Source organism: Excalfactoria chinensis, chromosome 13, assembly GCF_039878825.1.
Source record: "Excalfactoria chinensis isolate bCotChi1 chromosome 13, bCotChi1.hap2, whole genome shotgun sequence".
Lineage (NCBI taxonomy): Eukaryota > Metazoa > Chordata > Aves > Galliformes > Phasianidae > Excalfactoria > Excalfactoria chinensis.
In genome coordinates, this window is record NC_092837.1 from 5281321 (window position 1) to 5305933 (window position 24613).

Consider the following 24613-nt stretch of genomic DNA (forward strand, 5'->3'; position numbering starts at 1 on the left):
CCACCGCGCCGCCGCTGGGCGCCGGGCTCCGGGTGCGAGGCCGAGCCCGCTGCCGCTGCCGGGGGGCGGGGTGCCGGGCGGGCCCGGGGGCGGTGCCGTTGGCGGGGCGGAGAGCCGGGCCGGGCCGGGCCAAGCCGAGCGGCGGTGGTGGCGGCCTGGCGGCGCGGCGATCGGGCAGCGGCGGGGCGGAGCGGAGCCGGAGCGGGGCCCTCGGCGGGGCATGCAGGTAGGGGCCGAGCGGAGGTCTGAGCCAGGCGGGGCGGCCGCGGAGCGGGACCGCAGACAAAGGGCTGCGGGCGGGAGGCGGCGGCGCGGCTCGGGGGATGCGGAGCCCCGGCCTGGTTGCCGCCGCTCGGTGGGACCCGCAGCCGGCGAGGCCGAGCCCGGCTGCCCGCGGGAGGCCGAAGGCCGGGCCGTGCCACCTGCCCGCGGGCGAGGCGGGAGCTCCGGGGCCGGAGCGGTGCTGCCGGCGGCGGGATCCGTCTCGCTCGTTTGGGGCGCTGCTGTGTGCTGGGGGAGCCTTGCCCCCGCCCCGGCTCCGCTCTCTCCTGGGGAGAGCTCGGGTCACCTGCAGGTGGCTGCACCCCCGGGGTCACCTGCAGATACAGCTGCACCCCTGGGCGCGGCTGCTGCTCTCCCACGCTGCCGGCACGCCGTGCCCGGTGCCCCCCTGGCTGCCCGGCCCGTGCCGCCTATTGGGAAGCCCGGGCCTCCCGTGAAGATGCTCCTGTTGCTTTGTTGCCGTCCCCGGGGTCTCGTCTGATCTTCCCAAGGTGTCCAGAGTGAGTCAGCTGCTCACCAGAGGTGTGAGCAGCACCGTGGGACTTCACAGCTCCATCTAACCCTCACCTGCATCAAGCTCATGGTCCGTCAAGATGCGGGTTCCTCAATACCTTTGAAGCTTTCCATCCCCCAGTAAGTGACAATGGGGGCTCTGGGAGAGGAAGAGAAGTGATATGTGCCATGCAGCTGCCCGGTGTTGTACACTGAAAGCTCCCAGGCTCTGCATGGCACCAAGTACTGCACGCAGCGGGTGCAGATGGCTTCTGAGAGTCAGAGCCGAGCTCAGCATGGTGGTAGGTTGGAGTGTCCCCACTCACGAGGATCATAAATGGCATTAATTAAAAATAATAAAGGATTAAAGCAGATCCCAACAGCACAGCCAAGAACTGCTGTAACGGTCCGCTCCTTGGTGTGTCTTGAGTCTCCATAAAGCACCTTATAATCCCCTCTAGAAGAAATCCTTGCACTTACTCAGCCGTGAGCGAACTCCCGGAGCTTTAATGTATAGCTGTATCCATCCCCCAGCCCATCTTTTGTTTTTTGACTCCACCTTTGCCTTTGTGCAGGCAGGTTGTCCCCTGCCTGGCATTCCAGCAGTGTCACCGGGAAGGCTTATGCTCCTCCCGGACTGGATCCCATAAACAACAGCCTTCTTCAAGCAGGGATTTTCCCTTCCCACACTCCCACTGGTGCTGCTGCGTGGCTGCTGCTCCCTGTGCTCAGCGCTTGGCAGCACCACCTTGTCACCGGCAGCTCTTCCTGCAGCAGAGCAGCATCTTTGTTACTTTAATCTCTAGAGCGTTGTGTTGTGTTTTGATCTGGGGCTGGGCTGGTTCATCCGGGGCTGAGGTGCGAAGCAGGAGATGAGCTGTGTGCCCACTCCATCAGCTGCACACGGGGCCGCGACGGAGGAAGTCGTTGTTTTCCAAATAAAACAACCAGGACGGATTCTGTAGGAAATAAGTTCCTTGCTTCTGAGTGAACTTGCCTTGGGTGGAGAAGAAGGAAATTAAACAATAGAAAAAAACGTGCGTGGCTTGATAAGACAGGAAAAAAAACCTTGCCGGCCTCTGGTGGGGTGGCCGAGCATCTTCCCTCTGTGTCAGAGCTTGTTTTGGGAATGATGGACAAGGACACAGCGATGCTTGTGGCTCTGGATGCTCGTGTGTCTCTGGGATCACCTGAGCTCACCTCCAGGCTCCCACCCTACGGATGCTCACCCCGCTGTTGGCTGTGCCATCCCACCTGTGGGCTGCAGCCTGGGAAACATTCCCCTGTTGCGCATCTCCAGGGCCAGAAAGCTCAGGCACACAAAGCCTTTCCCATTCTCTTTGGGATGCTGGTGGGGCTGCTTTGTTTTTGTTTTGGTGGGGATGGGAAACCCGTCCCTGTTAAGCAGACCGTGAGCTGCTTTGTTGGTTTTTTTTCCCCTTTCTGTGTCGAGCTGTCAGTACTTTAGAACAGGATGTATGTTAATGCTCTGTTGGTGGTAATTTAAACAGAAGGAAAAAAAAAAGAAACAAGAAGCCTCGCAAGTCAGAAACTAGGCTGGAGCCTGGAGAATGATTAATGTCTTTTTCAGGAACGTGTCGTGGTAAAATACTGCACAGCCGAGCACGTCCCTGCTGCAGCAGTGTCACCAGCAGCACCTGCCCCTTCCACCTGCAGATGGCTTCTCTCTGATTTTGGGGACATCTCCGGTTGCCCAAACCCCTGCAGGGGATGGAGGGATGCTGTCCTGGTGAGCTGAGGGCTGTGCTGGATATCAGGGCTTCCCCTGTGCAAGGCAGACGTGATCCTTTGCATTAGTGACAGCTCCATAGAGTTGCTTCTCTGGGAAACTTACACCTTTAGCTGTCTCTTCATCACTGTGAGTAGAGACAAGGCGGATCTGGGGAGCAAGGTGCTGCCCAGTGGGCTGCCATTTCCCAATGGCTGCTCTTTGGCTGTGTGCAGAGTGGGGTCGGTGAGCGGAGTTGGTCATAAAGCATTGGTTGGTTGTGGGATTTTACCTTCTATGTGGACTTTATTATTTTCTTTCATCTCTTTTAGTTTTGACTGTTGATTTAAGTCTTGCTAGAATTATTTTAGGGCTCAAAGCAGAGAGAAACAAGTCACTAAGGTCCTATATCTTGCAATTGCTTTATGGTCATGAAGAGCTATGGTTTGCAATCCATCTAGCCTTGCTTGGATGGACATTTTGGAGCTCAGGACCCTTGGGCTACTTGGGTAATGGGGTATTTCTGGCTGAGGTGTCTCTTGATCATTTCTTCAGTGTGCTGTCCCGTGTTGCACTGATGGCTTTAGAACCGGCCATGGGGAGAGGAGGATGTGTCTGTGGGGTCTGGGAGGGGGCCATGTGCGATGCTGGAGGGCTGTTGCAGATTTTGGGGCCGGGGGGCTGTGTGTGTTTGGTCTTCAAGTGAGTGTGTTCCAAACAATGCACCCGTCTCTGTGGAGCAGCAGAGCAGCCATTGCTGCAGGACCCCTGGAAATGTCGGGTGAGTCACACAGCACGGATGTAAGGAGAGGGCAGCCCGTAGCTTATGATTCATATTGTTTTCCTGCAGAAGCCATCGACTGTAATGGCAGGGCTTGCAGCAGATGAATCAATACTGAGCCGTAAATCCTGCATGTGGCTGCAGGCTGGGGCTGGAGCTGCTTGGCTGGGACATGTCCTCCCCATAGGGGTCAGCTCCTTCCTGCGTTGCCCCGATGGAAGGGAGCACCGCAGCTTGTAAGTGTCTCCCATGCTCTGCACCTGCTGCCTGTGTTTCTGCGGGGCTGGGGTGCATGACAGCCTCGGGTACTTTTGAAGGGTGGCAAAGTTTGCCTGGAGAGGTAATATCTTTTATTAGCTCAGCTAATACCTTTAGGAAAAAACAGATGTGCTCTGGGGCCTGAAGGGTGCCTCCTGTCTGGGTTGTGCCAGGTTTTCCAACCGCGTTCACTGATCTAAGAAAAGATCTGACCTCTGCCTGGCCCGGCCCTGACCTTGGAGGCAGCTTCCCTGAGCACCGGTCATCAGGAGCCAACACCAGGGCATGCCTGTACCCACAGCAGGCATTGGATACTGCACTCCTAATCCCACACACACTGTGAGCACCCAGGGGCTGCCCTCAGCCAAAGCAGGACAGATGGGAGCCCAGGGAGCATCTCCAGAGCCCCTGGAGGCAAGTGGCAGCTTGCACAGTGCCACAGCCATTGCTTCCAGTCCTGGGCACTGGGGGGTTCGCTGCAGCACGGAGTGGTTCCCAGGGATGATTTCAGTTAGTTTGCACTGCAGTTTTATGGATGCTCATTTGCAAAAGTGACATTTTGGGGCCAGATTAGTGTATGGCGGGGAGGCCTGCTGTCCCTTGAACAGCTGGTGGTTCTTCTGCAACTGGTTGAGGCTGGTCTCCTGCAGATGTCAAATTCCTCGTCATGGGAAGCTGTCAAGAAAAGGAAGCAGCTGCTCCGTACCGGGGGGCTCCAGTGGTGCTGCTTGGGCAGCAGCAGCAGAGTGGGGATGTTGCATGACTGAGGGGCTGTATCTTTTTTGGGGGGGACGCTTCATGATCCACATTCTGCAGCTGAGCTAAGCCCTCCCTTCTTGCTTCCCCCTCCATTTGCAACAGGACCAGCAAAAATCTGGTTAAGCAAAGTGTTGCAAGTAGCAAAAGGTGGCATTGGAGCCTTCTCAAGAGGGTGCGTATTTGGGTTGGTGTCCCCATGCAGCAAGCAGGCGACACTGCAGCCTGCGACTCCTTGCCTACCCCTATGTATTAAAAACTTCTTATAAGGCTCCCTTGCTTCAGCCCTTTTTCTTTCTGACGATGCTGGAACTTCAGACCTTGCTTATCCAGAATGGCTCTCGGGGCGCTTGGAGAACAGCAAGAATTGTCATGGCACATTTCAAAGCAGTAAAATCTGATTCATTGAGGGGATTGTTTTTCCCCCCTGCGAGCCCACTTAAAATTCACGGCGAGTTTTGTCAGTAAGAACCTGTTTCAATTAACAGACAAAAGAAACTCTCCTCGTTAAGCGTCTCTTTCAATTAAGGGTTGGGAGAATTCCCCAAGCTCAGCTTCCCAATTCCTCGGGAATGAGGGTGTTCCTGAGGCTTCAAGGGCAAAAAGCACCACACCAGAACTCGCCTTTCCCTCTCCTCTCTGAGAAGAGAAACATTTGCACCACTGGTTTTGTAGGAAACCTGAGCGAAACGCTACTTTTATCTTTTCCAGTAAAAACCCAAGCATTAATGGGGCTGTCTGGGTGAAAAATGTCTCTTTCGGAGCCAGACGCTGTGGCCAAAAATAACTTCTTTATGGGAAGAACTTTGACCATTTCTACTGGGTGCATCATTCATCTCGCAGCTCGGGCAGGAGGGAGGGCTTGCTTTGGCCACAGTAGTTCACCCCGATGGTCCCGCTGCCCAGACCCCCGGTGGGTCTGAGCTACATTTCCCAATGCTCTCTTGCTTGCTGTTGCTTGGTCTATCACACTGTGAAAACACCAAGCACATCCCTGGCACCCCAAGCTTGGGGCTGTGCATCTGTGCATTCATCCTTCTTTATTTTGTATCACTGGGGTGCTGGGGTGGGGAAAATGATACTGCTGCCTTTAGGATAGCTGGGCTAGGGCCACGGCCCTGCCGGTAAGCACTTTGTTTTTATCCCTGGCATGTTGTAACTACTGTTTGCTAAGCACTTAAGAAGCCCATGTAATCTACGGCTAAGGCATTCCTTATCCAGCATTATAAAACTGCTCTGATAGCGAGCAGCCCTGTAGGTCGCCTTGAGAAGAGCCAGGGCCAGGTTGGCCAAAATGGGGCTATTTGTACCTAAAGTGACACGGGGCTGCTGGAGCGGCTTCCCCACTGCCAGCATCCCACCCAGCCGGGGGAAAGCCTTCAGGAGTCAGTGGCTGATAAAGCAGTGATGCAGAAGTGGATGTTTGAAGGGAGATTTCTCACGCTGGTTACTTCTTCATTTCTAATGCGCACTCTCCTGTCTTAAGCTCGCGGTTGTGTCTTGAATAATATGATGGCATTAATCTCCTCTCTAAGGATGTGCTTAGTTCAATGGTTTAAGATCTAAATATTACCAACAGAGCGAGGGGAAATTCCCTGTAGAGGGAATTTAAACCTATTAATAATCATTTAGGCTGCCTTTGTGCATCTTCTGCAGGTAGCCCATGATGCCCAGGGCTGCAGGGGCAGCGACCACTTGGGATGCTGGCAAGGCTGCGTGAGATGCAGGAGAGATAGAGCACAGCCGGGATGGCATTGTGATCGCACTGGGGATGGATAATCCAGTGTGGCCAAAGCTTTGCATCTGCCTTGCTTGTCTGAGAGTTCCAAGGGGCTGGCCAAAGCCTGGATGTGCGAAGGGAAGTGATGGAGCAAGCAGAAGTGATTGTGAATTGCTGAGCTAAGCAGTGTAGTCTTATGTTATTCCTCTAAATCTTTGTCCATCTGGGCTTAACCCTGCCGGCTTGCTTATGCATGGCAGCTCTCTGCCAAGCAGGGCCATGGCTCCTCATCTCAGGTCCTCCTCATTGAGGGGACACATAGCCTTGCTGGTAAGTGCCCTATAACTTCAGCAGCCCCTCTGCTCAGGTATGTGCCCTGCAGGTCTCCAAGCATTCCAGGACAGCAGGTGATTACAGCATCCAGCTTCCCTTGGCCATGGCACAGCAATGATTTGAGGCTGCATCCTGTGCTGGGATGGATGACTTATTTGGCTTGTGAGCCACCTTGGTCTTTGCTGTTTGCACCTGTGGCTGGACCTGTTGTACTGCTGATAAATCAACACTGCCGTGCGTGTCTGCTGGGACCACTCAGCCCTGCTCTTTCCTCTGGATCTATTTGCATTTCCTTGCTTATATTTAATCCTCCCGTTGCATCCCTGCAAATCCCACTGGGGGTTAAAGGGAATGTGCTGTATGCTGGTGATGGAGGTGGCTTCATCCCCACATCCCTCTCTGGTTTTCCAGCTGGGAAGTACCAGTATCTCCATTCCTGGGCTGTCCAGCTGGTGATGGGAAACTTCCCTCCCCTCTGTCCCACTTTCTGGCAATATTTCTCCCCTTTTCTATCTGGGAGAGAAGAATAAACACATCTCGGGTGGCCAATGAGCTCAGGTTGGGCTGTCCCACCTCCCTGCCCACCAGGAGCAGCTGTGGCAAGGCAGGGATGCACTGGGGAGCTTGTGCAGCTGTGGGGAGGTGGCAGCAGGGGATGCGCTGCAGGAGAGCAAAGCTTCGGGGTGCTTCTCCTGCACTGCATGGCTGCAGCTTGGGCGGCTGTGTGGCTGTGCTGGAGAAGCTGCTGTGATGCTGATGCTGTTTGTCAGCCTCCCGGATTACAACCGCTGGCCCTAAGCTGGCCGGCAGCCCGCGGCAGGGTGCTCCTCATGGGGAGCTTTGTGTCTTCCGCCCCATGCCCTCACCCTTCCTTTATCACAGACCCTTTTGATGCCTGGCTGTGTTACCGCTGTGGGAGCTGAGATCGGCTGCGCTGCAGAAGCTTTGAGGCCGGGAAGGCAAGAGGTTTCCTGCTCACAGCGAGTGGAGGTGGGTCTGCTGAGCCTGCGGGCACAGTGGGGAGCGTGGCAGGCTCTGCTTCAGGAACATGGGCCTCCAGGAGAGCCCGTGCAATGAGCTTGGGCAAAAATCAAAGAGAAAAAGAGTATCGGTAGCAGCTCTTCCTATTGGGATCTTTTCTGTGCTGCTCTGGTTTAGCATTGGTCGGCACAGCACGGTGTTTGTGGGGCTTGATGGCTGCACGTGGTGCTCCGGCTGTAGTTTTCAGCTGGTGTCTTCTAAGTAACCGCTGTGGTTTTAAGAGGCACCTGAGCAGCTTCTGAAAATCAGGTTAAAAGGAAGTTTGACTCCCGCTGCCACTTTGCCAGCTCTTGTGAAGGTTTTTGTTTCTCTGTTTTCTGACCACGTTCACGTGTTTGTTTCGAATAGAAGTACAACAGAATTGTTGGTCTCTGGGACTTCTGTTCTCGGACCTAAACCTGTGGCAGTGGGAGCTGCCCGTCCCCTGCTCCCAAATGCATCAGCCTGGCAGGCTGCTGGCAGGCAGTGATGGATGGATGCGCAGCCCCAGCCGTTGTCACTGGCCGTGGTGATGCTCCATCCACCGGCTGTCACTTCCCTGCCGGTAGCCATGGGAACACGGCAGCTCCGGTGCTTGCATTGCCCTCCTGATAGGGTAAAGAGGTTGATGGGGAATGGGATGCTGCAGTCGGGATGCGATGTGTTCCCAGCTCTTCCCAGTTTGTCAGGGAGCATGGATTTTCCCCAAGGATTTCCCTTAACGCACTCAAAGAGCTTGTTGGCTTTTTCCCTTTATTCTGCTGTGCTGGGAGGTTTGGAAAGAAGGGTACAGTGCGGGCATGGAGCAGACCTTGCTGCAGGTAAGGGCAGGAATGACAGGATTACCTCACAAAGTCGCAGCCTGTAATCCACGTTACTCCTCAGATGGCCACGTTTAATCCCGTTATTCTCTGGATTATATTTATCCGGTCGCTGCGCACTTGTGCAGCCTTGCACAGCTATACTCCCAGCCCAGACCTTTGGGGAAGGGCTCCCAAGGGAGCTATGAATAACCCCAGCACACTGCAAGGTGTGAAAGCAAGGGGCTGGGCTGCCCTTTCGGTCTGTCTCTGGACAGGGTTGAGCCATGCCAAGGGCAGGGGCAAGGGACAGATCCCTTCTCTATGTCTGCCACTGTGGCCAGGATGCCAGAGCTCTATTTTTATCTCTCTCCCAATCCCCTGTAATGCTTTGATTGCACAAACCCCTTCCCACAGCACCCAGGGGCTGCGTTCAGAGAGCTCTGCCCAGCCAGAGGCGGGCTGGTGCCCCAAGAGGACCTACTTACCAGCAAGTGGTGTCTGCCCTTCTTTCTTCCTTTTTCAAGTTGGCCTTTCACAGAGAAAAGAAAAACAATTCCAAGGTCCTTCTGGCTCCACGTGGACACTCCTGCTGGCCTTGGCCTTTCCCTCAGAAGAAGGCTTTGTCTCACTGACCTTGGCTGCCGCCTGCCCACAGCCCCCTCCTGCCACCAGCCATGTCCCACGAGTGCATTGTGCCAGAGGGGAACGTGGCTCAGGGACGCTGTGCCCCAAGAACCTTCATCACGGCACAGATATGTGAGCTCTGGCCCGATGCTGCTCACAGTGAATACATTTGGAAAGCCTTGGAGCCTGTGCAAAATAAAAGGGTGTGGGCCACATGCTTGCAGCAGGGAAGGGAGGAGTGGGGCTGCTTGTTGGAAGGGCTCTGCTGGTTCACAGAGCCCTGGGGGCCCGTGACGAGCCAGGGACACTCCTACCCCCACTGGGCACCCAAGGACATGCAGCACACATATGTCCTACCCTGGCACGCTGGCCACAGGCCCCAGCATGCCAGCAACTCACCGAGAGAGTGCTTGTAGAAAGCCAAGCCATGACCGTGCTGTGCTCACCTCCCCTCTCTTACAGGGCTGCACGTGGAGCTACCAGAGCGAGGCACCCCGGAGAGCCACCATGGCTGCACGTCTGCCCAGACCCACACAGAGGCCTCCTGCCGCCCCCTCACCCCACTGAGGCCATGGGATTTTGGCTGGGGACGGGGACTCTCAGCACGTTTGCCATGGTGACATGAAGCGGACAGCGAGGGACGCTGGACTGCTGGAGGGGAGAAACCCTGTGTGTGCACAGGCACCCTGCTAGTATTTTAATTTATTATCAGTAGCATTATTCCAGTTTATTTCCCCTTTTTTTTTTTGTGGTGTTGTTCGTTTCTTCCCCTCCCCTGGGGCTCGAGAGGGCAGGGGAGGGGGCCCTAACTTGCCTGTGGATGCAAGGATGACTGTGCTGGCAAGGGCCCGGAGGGGTATCCGACAGGTATCTCCCCAGGTCGTGCTGCTCCTGCTCTTCGCATTCTGCCTGCTCAGTGTTTTTGTCTCGGCATATTATTTATATGGGTGGAAAAGGGGCTTGGAGCCCTCCGGAGATGTGCCAGGGCCGGACTGTGACGAACCTAAGGTTGCCCCTTCCCGTTTGCTTCCACTGAAGGCTCTCAAAGTGGCCGATTCCTCCCGCACAGACCCATTAGTGCTGGTGTTTGTGGAGAGCCTCTACTCCCAGCTGGGTCAGGAGATTGTGGCCATTCTGGAGTCAAGCCGCTTCAAGTACAGGACAGAGATTGCCCCAGGAAAGGGGGACATGCCCACATTGACTGACAAAGACCGGGGACGCTTTGCACTCATCATTTATGAGAACATCCTCAAGTACGTCAACCTGGATGCCTGGAATCGGGAGCTGCTGGACAAGTACTGCGTGGAATATGGTGTGGGCATCATTGGCTTCTTCAAGGTATGGGGGTGCATAGGATGAGCTGAGCCCACATGGCAGGGGCTGAGGTTGAGGGCAGCCTGTGTGGCCACAGGTGTTGATGTCAGCAGGAGTTTAGCCCAGGGCTGTCCTTTTGCAGGTTCCTTGCCTGTCTTGTCCTGTTAAAGTGCTGCAGGGGGAGAGCAGGGAATGGAAATGCAGATTTGCAGGTGGCTGCAGGTGAGGGTGTCCCATGTTTGAGCAATAAGAGAGAGACCCATTGCTTGCAGTGCAGAGTGAGGGCTGTAGTCTGGGGTGGGCCAGAGCTGTTTGTGGAGGGGTGGTAAGCTACTCCACTCCCCCATCTGTTCAGCCCCCCAACGAAGCTTCTGTCATGTCTCATTTAACTCTTTTCTTTCCTCACAGGCCAATGAAAACAGTCTGCTGAGCGCACAGCTGAAGGGCTTCCCCCTCTTCCTCCACTCCAACCTGGCACTGAAGGACTGCAGCATCAACCCCAAGTCACCCCTCCTGTACATCACCCGGCCCAGCGAGGTGGAGAAGGGTGTTCTCCCCGGTGAGGACTGGACCGTTTTCCAGTCCAACCACTCCACCTACGAGCCCGTCCTGCTGGCCAAGACCAAGTCAGCTGAGTCAATCCCACATATGAGCGTGGATGCGGCGCTGCACACCACAGTGATGCAGGACCTGGGCCTCCATGATGGCATCCAGAGGGTGCTTTTTGGCAACAACCTCAACTTCTGGCTGCACAAGCTGGTCTTCGTGGACGCTGTCTCCTTCCTGACAGGGAAGAGGCTCTCCCTGCCCCTCGATCGTTACATCCTGGTGGACATTGATGATATATTTGTGGGCAAAGAAGGCACTCGCATGAAGGTGGAAGATGTCAAGGTGCTGCTGTTACAGTCTGGCTGGATGGGCAAGGGGGTATCTGGGACCGGGGTGAGGGATGGGATGTTTTTTTACTGCAGGAGTGAGTTTCCCTGTCCTTAGAGCATCCTTCTTATGGGAGTCTCTTCTCCAAAGGGCTTAGAGGCGTGAGCTCTTTCCTTGTTGTGGGCTTTGCTAGAGGCCTGGTCATGAAGCTGTCCCCTGCTGCCACTGACTGAGGACATTTTGCTTTCTCTTTCCCTCTCTCAGGCGCTGTTTGACACACAGAATGAGCTGCGTACTCACATCCCAAATTTCACTTTCAACCTGGGATACTCAGGGAAATTCTTCCACACAGGTGAGGAGAGTAAGGGCACTGCTTCATGCATCAGCACGTTGCTGATGTCAGGGCTTCAGGAGTCCCTGGCCCAGGCTGTGCTGCAAAGCACTCTGCCTAGCCAGCAGAAGTGAAGTATCCATGAGGCAGCTCACTTCCAGGAGCTTTCCCACTCCTCTAAGAGAGCTCCTTGAAGCAGACACCCCATGCTAGGACCTTACACCTGGCCTCTTACCTCTGTGTGGGACACTCATGCATCCCAGGGACACCCTATGCAGCTCTGCATACACTTCAGTGACAAGTGTTGTCCCTGCAGGTACCGATGCTGAGGATGAAGGTGACGATCTGCTGCTGTCCTATGTGAAGGAGTTCTGGTGGTTCCCACACATGTGGAGCCACATGCAGCCTCACCTCTTCCACAACCAGTCGGTTCTTGCTGAGCAGATGACCTTAAACAAGAAATTCGCTGTCGTGAGTAAGATGCCGCCGGCGGGGATGCTTGTAATGGGGGGAGGATGGGGTGAAAGGGTACGAATAGGCCATTGTATTTTGCTGAGAAATCAAAGAGAATGGCTTTGACCTCCTGTGGTCATTAGGCTGTTCTCCTTACTCCTTGGACAGAGCTCTGATTCCCAGGGTGACAGTCTGTGCTGGAATAAAGGGAGCTGATGACAGTGAGCCAAAGGAACCCCCTCTCCTGTCTGCCTGGGTGTCAATTTGAGACAAGGATCTTCTGAGGCTCAGCACCCTGCCTTTGTAACTCGGTGGTGAAATCCATTTATACACCGGTACTCAGAGCAAAAATACTTATCCACACCAGCCAACATGCCTCTGTCACAATGAGCTGCCCCAGTGCCTGCCGAGTGGGAAATGCTGTCCTTGTGTTGTTCCACTCCAGCTGTGTGGCTGCAGCTGTGCCAGTGCTGCTGCCTGCTCTGCGGCAGCATTCATGGGAATACAGAGATCAAACCCACAGCACTACAGAAGGCAGCAATCACTTGGGTTTGTGTGCTGGATTTTAACCAAGCCTGAGGTTTATGTTTAGCACGCTGTGGTTTGGTGTTGCACTGAAGCTGGCCCGTGTGGCATCCTGGCGCGGGGTCAGAGTGGCTGTGCCTGCAAGGATCCCACTGCTGAAAACTCCCTCTGCAGGCTGAGTTGTCGAGGGACTTATTTTCTTTGTAAGGGCAAGCTCTGACCTTTGGCTTGGTTGGAGACTGTCCATCCTCCTGGAAAGTCCTTTATCTGGCCCACATAAAGTCAGCATTGACACCAAGTCATGCTGCGATCAACTGATTTGCTCACAGCTGTCTCAGATCCAAATCCAGTAAAGGCAGGCCTACCAATAATAATTGGATCTGGTAGTCTGAGAGATGGCTCTTCATCTGACTTGAATTAATTCCCTGTTAATTAGAGATGCTTAATTAAAGAATGAGACTGGAGCATTTCTGCTTGTGCTAGAAGAGATGGGCAGGTGTCCAGCTGAAAATTTCCAAGTTGTTTTGTGCCTACTGACATAAATCAATTTACAGTCCTATATAGCTGTCCCTGCACTATCTTCACCAATAAGCTTTGCTGGTGCTGGCTTTTTGGTGAAAGCAGAAATGGCTCCAGAAGGAGCATTCTGGATTTGCTGTCCACCCAGCAAATCCTCTACTGAGCTCCTTTTTATAGAGACAGCCTTGGTTAGGGGAAGATGCGTAGGAACAGCCTAGCTCTTATTTCTCATCAAGACACAGGTGGACTGTTTGTGGCTGGGAAGGGACAGTCCTTGGGGGAGGTTGTGTTGAACTGGCAGGTGGTGGTTCCGTGTTCTCCCTGGTCACCCAATCTCCAATCTCTTCCCTGCAGGAGCATGGCATCCCCACTGACATGGGGTATGCAGTGGCCCCCCACCACTCGGGTGTCTACCCTGTCCACGTGCAGTTGTATGAAGCTTGGAAGCAGGTTTGGTCAATCAAAGTCACGAGCACAGAAGAATACCCCCACCTGAAACCTGCTCGCTATCGCCGTGGCTTCATCCATAATGGCATCATGGTAGGTGGCCAGGTGTTATCTCTGCTGCTTTCTCTTTTCTGCTTCCTCCACCAAAACTTTGATGTGTGGTTTCTGGATGGCTTGGATTTTTTTTTTGGCTCCAGCCAAAGGAGATTGTTGATTTGATGGGGTTGTTTGCTAGTCCTTCGCAGCAAAACTTTTTATGAGGACACTTTGTGGCCTCTCCATCTGTTCATCTACATCCATTGAGAGTAGCAGAATTCAAGTCAAGGGATAGTGGAGCTGATCCTGACCTCTGAGAGGCTGAGAACCCTTTTTGAATCTGGGAGAAGAGGCTGTGTGGCTTTTTCATTGCCTTGGCTCCTCCACTTGCTCCAGACACGTCTTTCTCCCTCCCCAGGTCCTCCCCCGGCAAACCTGTGGCCTCTTCACACACACCATCTTCTACAATGAATACCCTGGTGGCTCCAGTGAGCTGGACAAGATCATCAATGGAGGCGAACTGTTCCTGACAGTGCTCCTTAACCCTGTGAGTGAGTACTGCTGCCATACAGGAGGCATCTCTTGCAGAGCTGTCCCCTGCTGCTGCTGCAGGCAGTATCCCCAGTGCACTCAGCTGGAGCAGAGGGCTGTTAGTGCAGGACGGTGGCTGGGTGAGGTTCTGCTAACCTCTGCTCCATCCTCTCTCTCTCAGATCAGCATCTTCATGACCCATTTGTCCAATTACGGCAATGACCGCCTGGGTTTGTACACCTTCAAACACCTGGTCCGCTTCCTCAACTCCTGGACAAACCTGAAGCTGCAGACATTGCCGCCTGTGCAGCTGGCACAGAAATACTTCCAGATCTTCTCCGAGGAGAAGGACCCTCTGTGGCAGGTATGCCCTGTGCCTTGCACAGAGGGAATGGAGAGAGCAGCCCAGGTTTCTGCCTATGCTGGAGAGAGGGAACTGGGATAAAGCTGACCTTGCTCTAAGCAGCAGGTTGGACTGAATGACCTCTTCAGGTCCTTTTCAACCTGAATTTACCTATGATCCTGTGGAAAAGCAGTTATGTTTCACCTTTTCATGGTTCCGCTGGTGGTGCTAGGACAGAATTTGCTTCGTGGACCTGGAGATAAACCCAGACCTGTGCCATGGCCACCCTGCGCATCTGCTGTAGCTCAGGGAGGCTGAGCAGCCACACAGCTTCCTACCCAGGCTGCCCCGTCTCCAACCATCCTGCTCTGCATTTCAGGATCCCTGTGAAGACAAGCGTCACAAAGACATTTGGTCCAAAGAAAAGACCTGTGACCGATTCCCAAAGCTCCTCATCATTGGGCCTCAAAAAACAGGTACGTCCCTTCACCCTCAGTACTGTGAGCATGGCAAGAGGCTTGCTGGGTTCCCCACACCCTCAAGGAGCCTCTCTCAGCCCTGCTGATGCAAAGCAGGGAGGGAAACTAGTCCTGTCAGCTCTTATTTTCTCTGTCTGAAGGAACAACTGCCCTTTATCTCTTCTTGGGGATGCACCCGGACCTGAGCAGCAACTACCCCAGCTCAGAGACCTTTGAGGAGATACAGTTCTTCAATGGACACAACTATCACAAGGGCATAGACTGGTAGGTCAGCCTGCATCTCCCTGCCATGAGGACAGACTGGGAGCACCAGTTTCTTGGAAAGTAGGAGCAAGGCTGCCTTGAGGCTGTTGTTCTCATGTCTAAGGAGCTGGGGACCACTGCATGCTCTGCTCCACGCAAGGTCATGCTCATGACAGCAGCAGCTCTGTTTGGTGGCCAGAGCTCATCTTTACCTGAGTGCCTGCTGTGCTTGGTACAAAGTGTCAGGAGACTGCTACCTGCAAAGAGGGTTGCTGGGGATGTTTCACGATGCCCATCCGCTTGCCTCACGCTGTGCCTTCCCTCAGGTACATGGAGTTCTTCCCCATCCCCTCCAACACCACCTCTGACTTCTACTTTGAAAAAAGTGCCAACTACTTTGACTCTGAAGTGGCTCCCCGGCGAGCCGCAGCCCTGCTCTCTAAGGCCAAAGTCATCACAATCCTCATCAACCCTGCAGATCGAGCCTACTCCTGGTATCAGGTGAGCCACCCAACCCTCCTCTCACCCAGTGATGTGTCAGTAGCTCCTTTGATCTCCTGGGAGGCTGTACTGCTCTGCAGGCAACTCGGGGTTTGGGTCCAGTTGGTGTCCGTTCTTGGCTGCCTCAGGAACCTGTTTTGCTCATGTTTAATAGCATCAGCGAGCCCACGACGACCCGGTTGCCCTGAAATACACCTTCCATGAGGTGATCACAGCTGGGCCTGAGGCTGCTGCAAAGCTGCGGACCCTGCAGAACCGCTGCCTGGTACCAGGCTGGTATGCCACCCACATCGAGCGCTGGCTGAACAGCTACCATGCCAACCAGGTAGGGAGGGCAGCCCTGACACCTCACTCTCCTGAACAGCATCAGTGCAGCATCAAAGCAGGACAAAAATAGCGGGCCAAGCTGTCCCTGGCTTCAAACTGCCCATAAGGGAAACTGGGGTTAGATCTCAGCCCTGCGTGGATGGGGGGAAGAGTGTGCTGCCAGCAGGGTATGGGCTATGTTGGGTGATTCTGCTCAGCTGAATGATTTTTCCATCATCACTCAACCTTATAAAGTCTGTTAATTGTGTGGTTCTGGCATAATTGCTGTAATATAATCCTGACTCTCTGTGGGTTAGACAGCCGTGAGCTCTGATTTTGTCCTGGATAGATCCTGGCTCTGACTTTAATTTGCATTCAGTTTTCCAACACCTAGTGTAAGTGAACACCTGGGCACATATTCACTATTGGCATTAAAAAGGGAACCCTCCTCAAACTCATGGCAAATTTAGCTCTGAGATGGCAAAATATGCAGAGAAGGTGTTGTTTTGCCCCAGGAGAGCGGGGCTGAGAGCCAGCAGGAGGTGAGAGCTCACAGCCCTGCCTTCCTTCTTGCAGATTCTCGTCCTGGATGGCAAACTGCTCCGAACAGAACCTGCCAAAGTGATGGAAACGGTCCAGAAATTCCTAGGTGTGACCAATTTCATCGATTACCACAAAACCCTGGCGTGAGTCCCACCCTTCAGCTTTCCTTACTCCTCAGCCTGGAAAGCACTTGCTGTGTTCCACATGGCACAGAGCAGGTGTTGCTCCTTTTTACTTCAGGGGAAAATCAGGAGTGCAAAGCCGTCCAGGGCAGCACCCTGAGACCTGCTTTTGGTGTTTGTTGTATGACACCTTCACAGGATCATTTCAGACAATAAAGGCCACCATAGGAAGCAGAAGCCTTCTGAGCTCCTAAAGAAACAAAAAGCAGTTCACTGCTGTGCCTGTCTTGTCTGTGTGTTTAGCCACTCTAAATTTGGGCCCAAGTGATGTGGGGCTCCTGAGAGCATTCAGAGCTGGAGGTGCCACAGAAGGTAATAATAAAAGCCTGTGCAGCCTCCAATGCTCACCCATTGCGGAGCAGTTTAAGTAATAAATAAATGAATTGTGTCAGTCTGCTTATGGTGCGCCTGTATGGTAAACCTGTTGTACAGGTTGGTCAGTAATGAGATGTTTGCTGGGCTGCAAACTAAAAATAGGCTCTAGAGCAGCACCTGTGCAGCAGGGCTGGCCTGCCAGCCAGCTTGCATACCCCGGGGAAGCACGTTACTGTTGATGAAGGCTGGGGCAGAGTGCCCTACGTTGGCAGGCAGGGTGAGGCCCAGCTATTTCTTTTGCAGGTTTGACCCAAAGAAAGGATTTTGGTGCCAGCTTCTAGAAGGAGGCAAAACCAAATGCTTGGGGAAGAGCAAAGGGAGGAAATACCCTGAGATGGACTCAGATGTGAGTATGCAGAAAGCCTCAGTGGGGCAGTGGCTTTGCTGGCATGGTGTCCTAGACATAGAGTGGGGCTAAAGCAGAAGAGGGCTGGGTGGTAGTAGCAGTATAATGCTATAACGGGATGGAAAGTACCATGATAACAGTGAGGTGGTAAAGTCTTCAACTGCAGCAAAGGAGAATAAGCCCAAATGCAGCAGCTGTAGAAATAAAGGAAAAGACCTGCTTACCTTTAGAATGCCTCAGATAGGTAGGGATCTCCTTTACCTCCACTGCCAACCCTTTAATAAGGTCTGGGGAGGGGTGGGTGGATCCTGGCTCCATCCCTTCTGGTCACTCAGGTTCACTGCATACACCTGAACTCCCCTGAACTGGCCCTGCCTTCCCACTAGGTGCTCAGTCCCTGTTTTAGGCAATGTCTTGGCATTTCTACGACGAGCAGTCTGTCATCTTAACCCTTATCTCTGTTCTCCCATTGCAGTCACGAGCCTTCCTGCGGGACTATTACAGGGACCATAACATCGAGCTCTCCAAGCTCCTGTACAAAATGGGGCAGACGCTGCCCACCTGGCTGCGGGAGGAGCTGCAGAGCACCAGGTAGCTGCTGCCCTCCGATCGCATCCCTAAGCAATATCCAGCTGCAGCCTTCGAGGGGATGCTGGAGCCCTCGAGCAGGATGGCTGTGTTGAAGGCTGCTGGGTGCTGGCCTGGCTCTGTGTTCCCAGCGCTGTGACCTCTCCGTCTGCCCCACATCCATTCTGTTTTGTTTTGATCTTTTTAATTCCCAAACCTGATGGTGAGGTCCTTTCCTGTCCTGCTTTGATGGAGGAAACAGGGAATTGGTACAAATTCCCTCTTTCTCTGCCCAAAACAGACCCTAAGTGCCCTGGGCTGTGAGCAGCGTTGGAGCCATTCTTCACCTCCTCAGCAGGTGAAGGGGGAGCAGCTTTGGGTGCGCTGGAGGTGACTTGTACAGAGCTGTAGCAGAAGAAAGAAGCTGGTGGAGAACCAGTGCACCAAGTGACCCAGACCTCGTCCTGCCACCCAGCCCAGCAGCAGGAAGTGGGAGTTTGCTGGATTCCCCCAAAACCCAGCTCTAAAAAGACCTGAAAAGAAAAGGAAAAAGGGCGTCTTTTTGTTTCAAAGACACGGATGCTATTTCTTCGCTCATCTTCATTCAGTTTCAGTCTGAACCTCTTCCCGGGATGTGGGCAATGTGGTGGGACCGCTGTCAAGTAGGAGAAGGGGACGGGCTGCTCCCAGACCCTCACCTGCTCTGCAATGTTTTACAATTGTGGTGTTTCCTGTGGTAAAGCCCAAGAGGTGCCTGATGAGCTCCAGCGAGCACCCAACACAGCTCACGGGAGCGTGGGCCCTCGAGGACGAGGCAGACTTTGGGCTAACGGCAGTTGGAAGGATGCTGAGAACTTCAAACCTCTTGAATATTAAAAGCTCAAGTATTTTAATAATGTTGGGGCTGTGGGGGGAGGGTTTGTTTCGTTCCGGTTTTGCAGGGGGTTGTTTGGGGTTGTTTTTTTTTTCCTTCAGTGCCAGAATTTGTACCTAAACCCTGAGGGTTTCCTGTGGTCTGTTTGGCTGTTACATGGGAGGTGGACGGAGGTCAGTGGGGAAATCATGGGAGTTTTCCCCGCCGTGTCTTTATACTTGTCATGGTGACGTGCAGGAGCTGCCTCCTTTCACGTGGGCTTTGCAGGCGCTCTCCCATCCCTGTTTTCTGGCTGCCCTGGTGGTGAGTGCACAAGAGTGTGTGTATGTGTGTGTGTATGAGTGCGTGTGAGCATCCATGGATGTAGCAGTGCCAACATTGAGCCCTAATGGGTTTATGTGAGTAAGGGCCCAGATTTCTTTGTGGATGGAGCTGCTGGTGCGTGTGCTGGAGGCTGGGGAAGGGCAGAGCCCTGGTGGTACGTTGGGATGGGTGGGGGCACGTTGTGAAGGGCACCCCGTTACCATTTGTGCCCCTGAGGCATCCGCAGCACCACTGGGAAGCAGCTGGAGGCGGCGTGATGGTACAGTGTGGGAGGTGGGGTGAGGACAAATGCTTTCTCCAACCTGGGGGATGTTCGGTCCCTTTGTGTTTCATGCATGGAGGAGGGGAGCTGAGGTGCCCCTGGCTGCCCTCCTGCAGTGCCCTGGCAGAGCCCGGACATGGAACAGGGGGACGGTGTCAGCAATGAGGGGCTCTGCCCCACCATTCCGCCTGGTTCTGGATGGCAGTGGTGCTTCCCAGCCTTTGGGTTTTGCATGAACCTCTGTAGCCATGCCTGGGGCCACAGGGGTAGGGGCTGCCCTTCCCCTCTGCCCCCCTTGGCTCCGTCCAAGCCCATCCCTGGGGCTGCGTTCAGAGTGTCCCAGTCACTAATGTAAGGTCCTGTTGAACTAACTGCTAATAAAAACGGGGTTTGCTGGTTTTAGCTGCTGTGCTTTTGCCTTTTTTCTTGCTCTTCTCCCCGGAACATCTGCATGGGGTACTACGCACCCACTCACTGCAGCACTGTTGTGCCCAAGATTTGGGACTGCTGTGCTGGGGTCTCAGTTTGGGAGCTGTCACCTGTGCCATATAGGTGCACACAGGATGCCATGGTGTGCATGCAAGGAGTGTCAGGACATGACTCATATGTGCCCAACTGTGCTGTGCCGTACCTCCACATGTGCCAGCATCCCAGTGGCACGATGACTCTCAGCCTTTGTGGTGGGTTTGGGGAGGATGGAGGTGCTATGAGAGCAGCCCCGCAGCTCAGCTCCATGCACGAGGTGGCAGCAGCCATCCAGCTCTGGATCCGACCATGCTGTACAGCAGCTTCATAGGGCCCCTCCAGCCCCGTGGGCCCCAAAACCCTCCAGGCTGCTGCCTTCCCCCTCCCTCTCAGCCTCTGCACAGCGCTGGAGGAAACGAAGCTGGGGCCTAATGAATCCCAGCCGGGCAGTGGCGGGCTCTGTTCGAACCTGTCTGAGTGACAAATGATGTGTGGGGCTGTTGGGGATGAAGGGGGGTGGTGGTGCCTGCAGTGCAGCTGCCCACAAGGGTCGGGGGGGGGGGTTTGTTTTGGGCTGTGCTGCAGCAAATGCCAAACACGCACCTCGTGCCTGAGCCCTGGGGTTTGCTTCCCTGTGTCACCCCAAAGTGAACCTGTATGGGAGAAGGGGGGGATCCTGTGGTGACATGAAATCCCATCCAACCCAATGGTGTGCACCTCCCCCCGGCCCAGTCAGCTGCCACAGGTGGTACCAGCTGCTGCGTGGTGTTAATTGCTTAATTAACGGGATCAGCTGGGATGAGGACTTGGGGGACTCTGCGCTGGGGGAGTAAAGGGATGTGCCTATGGGTTCAGCTCCTCACACAGCCCTGTGGTGCAGGCAGGAGGAAGGCTCCCACTGCCCCGTCCCCTTGCCCCAGTCCTTGGCACTGATGATGTTTTCCAGCTCCCGTGTCTGTGGAAAATGTGCAAACAAAGTAAAATCCAGACCGGGTGAAGGCCGGGACCGGAGCGGCTGCAGCCAGCCAGGCAGTGGCAAGGAACATGGGGGACCCTGAGTTTGGTGCTTCCCTGAGCACCCCAAACCTGGTGCATCCATCTCCACACCCCAACACACCCCTGAGCCTCCGCACATCCCATGTCCTTCCTGGGCACTAAGTGATGCTCTGCATCCTGGGGCCAGGAGTAACGCCAGTGGTGCCGGTCCTGCACAATGCCCTTGGCACACAGAGCATCGCGGTGCTGAGGACCAGCTCCTGTTTGGCCACAGGCTCAGCATTGCGGGCTCAGGGCTCGCTCACACCCCATAAATAACAGAGAGCTCTGAACGCAGAGCAGCCCCAGGAGAAAGGCATCCCAGGACCATATGGAAGCAGGCGAAATCCAGATGATGAAAATATTCCACTCTGCAACAGGATGGCGAAGGCTCCTACAGCAATAGGACACACATGGGGCATTGCAATGGGGGCAGCTCCATCCCAAAGCCTGCGTGTACCCAAGCATGCCCAGTGCTGGGAGCTGACCGTGTCCCGTCTGCTATCCCAGGGACCTGCATTGCAGCCGTGTTTGTTTTCAAAGAGTAATTAAAGAAGAGGCTCTCCTTGAACGAGGGCCATGCAAAACATTTCTTCTGCTGTCTCGTGATTTGCAGTGACGTATTTACATTTTCTGATAAAATAAAGCCCAACTCCGGCATCTGAAAAATGTCAGCGTGTTTTTGTTACGAGTACATCCACCCCCAGCTTATAAAACCTATAGGAAAACCCTCATCCTGTGAGCGTGCACAGGCCTTCGCTCGGAGGATGTGTGCTTTGCATTAGGAGTCGTTCACAAATGAATCACATCTTTACAGCTCCTCGGGCTGTAAATACGAATTGCCCGTGTCCATGTCACAGGCTTTAACCAGAAAACCACGACAGAGTAAAATAGACATTAAAACCTGGGATTATAAATGGCAATAAGATGTCCCATTGTGGTTTGATGTGCAGCCGTCCCAGTGTAGAGTGGGGGCTGCAGCGCTGCATTGCTCAGATCCTATTGCAGCATTGCACCCACAGCTCCTGGCAGCTGCAGCTCTGTGGAAAAGGATAAGGGCTGATATGGTGCTGGTTAATAATGCAGAGGGGAGCTCGGAGCATCCCCCTTCCTTCTCCTCCCCCCAGCACCCATGGCTCTTTGCAGAGTGTTGTGGAGCAATAGAGGAGAAAACCCAGCAGGATCCTGGGCTGTGAGGCGGATCCCAGCTGTAGGAGGGCAATGTGAGGCTGTCCCGACAACACACATCTGGCTTCAGTTTCCCCATACATACACTGCGGGGGCTCAGCGAGCTGCGGGGCCCCATCCTAATGGGGGGTGGGAGGTAGCCTCCATCCTCCGGCCCATCTCCAGACACAGCCCAGCCCTGTGACCACCCAGGAGCCCTCATTGCCTCCATCCCTGTGAACCCCCCACCCCCAGAGGGGGTTCTGTCTCGGTGCAGGTGAGTTGGCTCCTATAGGATGGCTGTGGGTGCTGGGGAGGGGACTCGGGGTGAGACAGTGAACCAGACCCTGCTCTGGGCTGCTGCCGGGGGTGTCTGCTGGGGGTCACATGCACCCCATTGATAGAGGATGGAGACAGAGCACACAGCCCCACACAGCCCCCACCCGCAGACCCAACACGATCCAAATGCTTTGGAATGAGCCAGAATAAATATCTTATGGTAAATTACCAGGACTAATAATTATAAAAATCTGTACTTCTGACCCGCCGCCAGGGAAGGCTTTCCAAGCAGCTGGCGGCCACATGAGCACCCCCGGCTGGGCTGGGGGCCCCTACAACTCCAGGACTTGGGGTCTCCCCACAGTGCTGGGGGGGCTCTGAAGCCCCACGGTGGGATCCCTCACCCTGCTCCCTATCGGGCCTTTGGGAGGGTGGGCGATGCGAGCAGCCTGCCCCACTGAGTGCGATCCCCTTCCCCCAACCTTTTTCCCATCCTCTGTGCACGGATTCTGAGAAAAATAGGATGGATGTCAGAGCCAGCCGACTGCGGCCGATGACTCAGGGAGCAAACAGCATCCACTGCTGGGCACTGCTCCTGCCCTCATTGTGCCCTGGGTGCTGCAGTGTGAGCCCAGAGGGGTCCGGTGCTGCTGGAGTTCGGCTCTGTCCTATGGCACAGGGTGCACACAGCCCTCAGGGCTGGGCTTTGTGCTGCCCCGCTCTCTGCTGCCCGCATCCCCTTCCCATCCTGCTTGGCCAAGCGCAGCGCTTGGCTCGCAGTGATCAACAGGAAGCGGGAGATGGATTTCTCACTCACCTCGGGCTTTGCCATAAACACGCTGCGGGGCCAAGGGGAGCGGTGCTGTGCCGGGGTCGCTTATCGCTGCTTTGTGCTCCTACTTCCTCCTGGCGCTGGGGTTGAGACTGACGCCAACCCCTCGCCCCCCATTATTTCCCATTATTGGACCCAGACAGAGCTATAAATCATCCATCCTGCCACCCGTCCCTCCCCATAGGTACACATCGTACCCATGGGTCTCCCCAAGCAGCCGGAGATGACAGCGGGGCTGCCCCATCCCTGCACCCCATTGGGGTGCTGGGGTCAGAGGGTCCACCGGCCATGTGGGCACTGTTCGCAGAGCTGAACAAAGGGGCTTTCTTCCATCTCCAGCTCTGAGAAAGCTGGGTCTTGTCTGGAAATGGGGCTTTGCTGCAGCCTCAGAGCCACTGTGGGGCTCAATTAGGACAGGACTGGGGACACCGGCACCCCGAACCCCAAGGATCTATGAGAGGGGGGGATGCTGGGGGCACACATCCAACCATAGCCATGCCTGGCAGCCCCTCAGCAGGGCCAGACCCTTCCAACAAAAGTCACTTGTGCAAACCAGGGAAACACAGGCGGCTCTGTGCGGCGGCACAGACGTTTCTGGCATGTGCGTCTGTGCATGTTTTGGCACCGAAACGCACATCCTATTTCCACACGCCGGCTGTGCCTGCATTTCCCTGCAGAGAAAAGGGATGCAGAGATTTGGGACAAGGCTGGAGGCGACGTGAGGTGGTGGCGTAGCCCCTCCAATGGGCATAGTGCAATCCGAGGGGTGGCAGTGCCAGGATAGGGCACGATGAATGCACAGTGCTGTTGGGGAAGGGGTGGCACGTGGCAGTGCTGTGTATGTGAAGCTCCCACCCAGGACGCCCTTGGGTTGATCCCGGCCGGGGCACGTCCCCGTCTCAACCATTTCCCAGCCCCAGCCCTGCTCTGATTAGAGCTGTTTCACGTTCTTCTCAATGCCAAAGGGATATTTTATCAGCGAGTGATTTTTCTTTTTTTTTCCTGCAGACTATTTTCTTTTCATGAAAACATGAAATGGTCTGAGAGATAAGGAGCAAATTTATAGCAGTTCACACCGAAGCAGCCAAGGCGCTGGCAAGGAAAAATGCCTTTCCCCGCTGCTTGCCTCCCTTGCACGGTCCCCACCCGACAGTTTCCTCCCATTCTCTCCCAATTCTTGTGGCTCTCACGGCCACCCCACTTCCAGCTCTTCCTGCTCAATGCTGGGATTGCGGTGGGGATGCTGGTCAGGCCCATGAGGGTCCACGCAGCTTTGGTTGTGCAGCCTGGATCCATCCCATCGCTTTGGGAAGCATCCCCATGCAAAATCTGTCTGCTGTCAAAACTGAGTCTGAAAGGAGGTTGGGGGAAATCCTTTGGGGCAATTGGGTTGGTGAGGAGTGAGCACGGTCCCTGGGATGCACAGCCCCCCCCCCCCCATCCCCACCCCAATAAAGCCCCCTTGTTTGGCTCCTGCCCGTCTCACCAGCCCTGCAGAGCCGTGATGCTGAACTCACCCAAACCTGCCATAAATTTCCCCAGCTGCCCCCAGCCTGCCGGCCCCTTACCGCAGCTTTACGAGCTCTAAAGAGCCATAAAGGCCCTTTACTGGCTGCGTTACTTTTTTTCTATTTCAAATTAGAGTGTGCCTGGATCAACA

The 24613-nt window shown here is 54.8% G+C and overlaps 1 protein-coding gene across 2 annotated transcripts; it reads left to right on the plus strand.

Moving 5' to 3' along the window:
* The first annotated feature begins 97 nt into the window (after positions 1 to 97).
* Positions 98 to 19578, plus strand: NDST1 (N-deacetylase and N-sulfotransferase 1). Of its 2 annotated transcripts, XM_072348285.1 has the most exons (17): positions 112 to 226; positions 7234 to 7341; positions 9261 to 10136; positions 10521 to 11003; positions 11253 to 11340; positions 11636 to 11790; positions 13171 to 13356; positions 13718 to 13846; positions 14012 to 14194; positions 14553 to 14649; positions 14793 to 14916; positions 15222 to 15396; positions 15551 to 15721; positions 16279 to 16388; positions 17046 to 17148; positions 17624 to 17739; positions 18017 to 19578. In XM_072348285.1, the coding sequence occupies exons 3-17, from the start codon at positions 9627 to 9629 to the stop codon at positions 18021 to 18023; spliced, it is 2637 nt and encodes an 878-aa protein (XP_072204386.1). In that variant the 5' UTR covers positions 112 to 226; positions 7234 to 7341; positions 9261 to 9626; the 3' UTR covers positions 18024 to 19578. The 2 variants fall into 2 exon arrangements, with proteins under 2 accessions (XP_072204385.1, XP_072204386.1); XM_072348284.1 differs by lacking the exon at positions 7234 to 7341 and having other exon boundaries at positions 98 to 226.
* The last annotated feature ends 5035 nt before the right edge of the window (positions 19579 to 24613 follow it).

Excerpts from the sequence above, each read along its gene's own strand:
- NDST1 (XM_072348284.1), top strand. The coding sequence starts at position 9,627 with ATGACTGTGCTGGCAAGGGCCCGGAGGGGTATCCGACAGGTATCTCCC. Across the intron at positions 10,137-10,520 it reads GCATCATTGGCTTCTTCAAG|GCCAATGAAAACAGTCTGCT; the intron begins GTATGGGGGTGC and ends CTTTCCTCACAG. Across the intron at positions 13,357-13,717 it reads TCATCCATAATGGCATCATG|GTCCTCCCCCGGCAAACCTG; the intron begins GTAGGTGGCCAG and ends CTCCCTCCCCAG.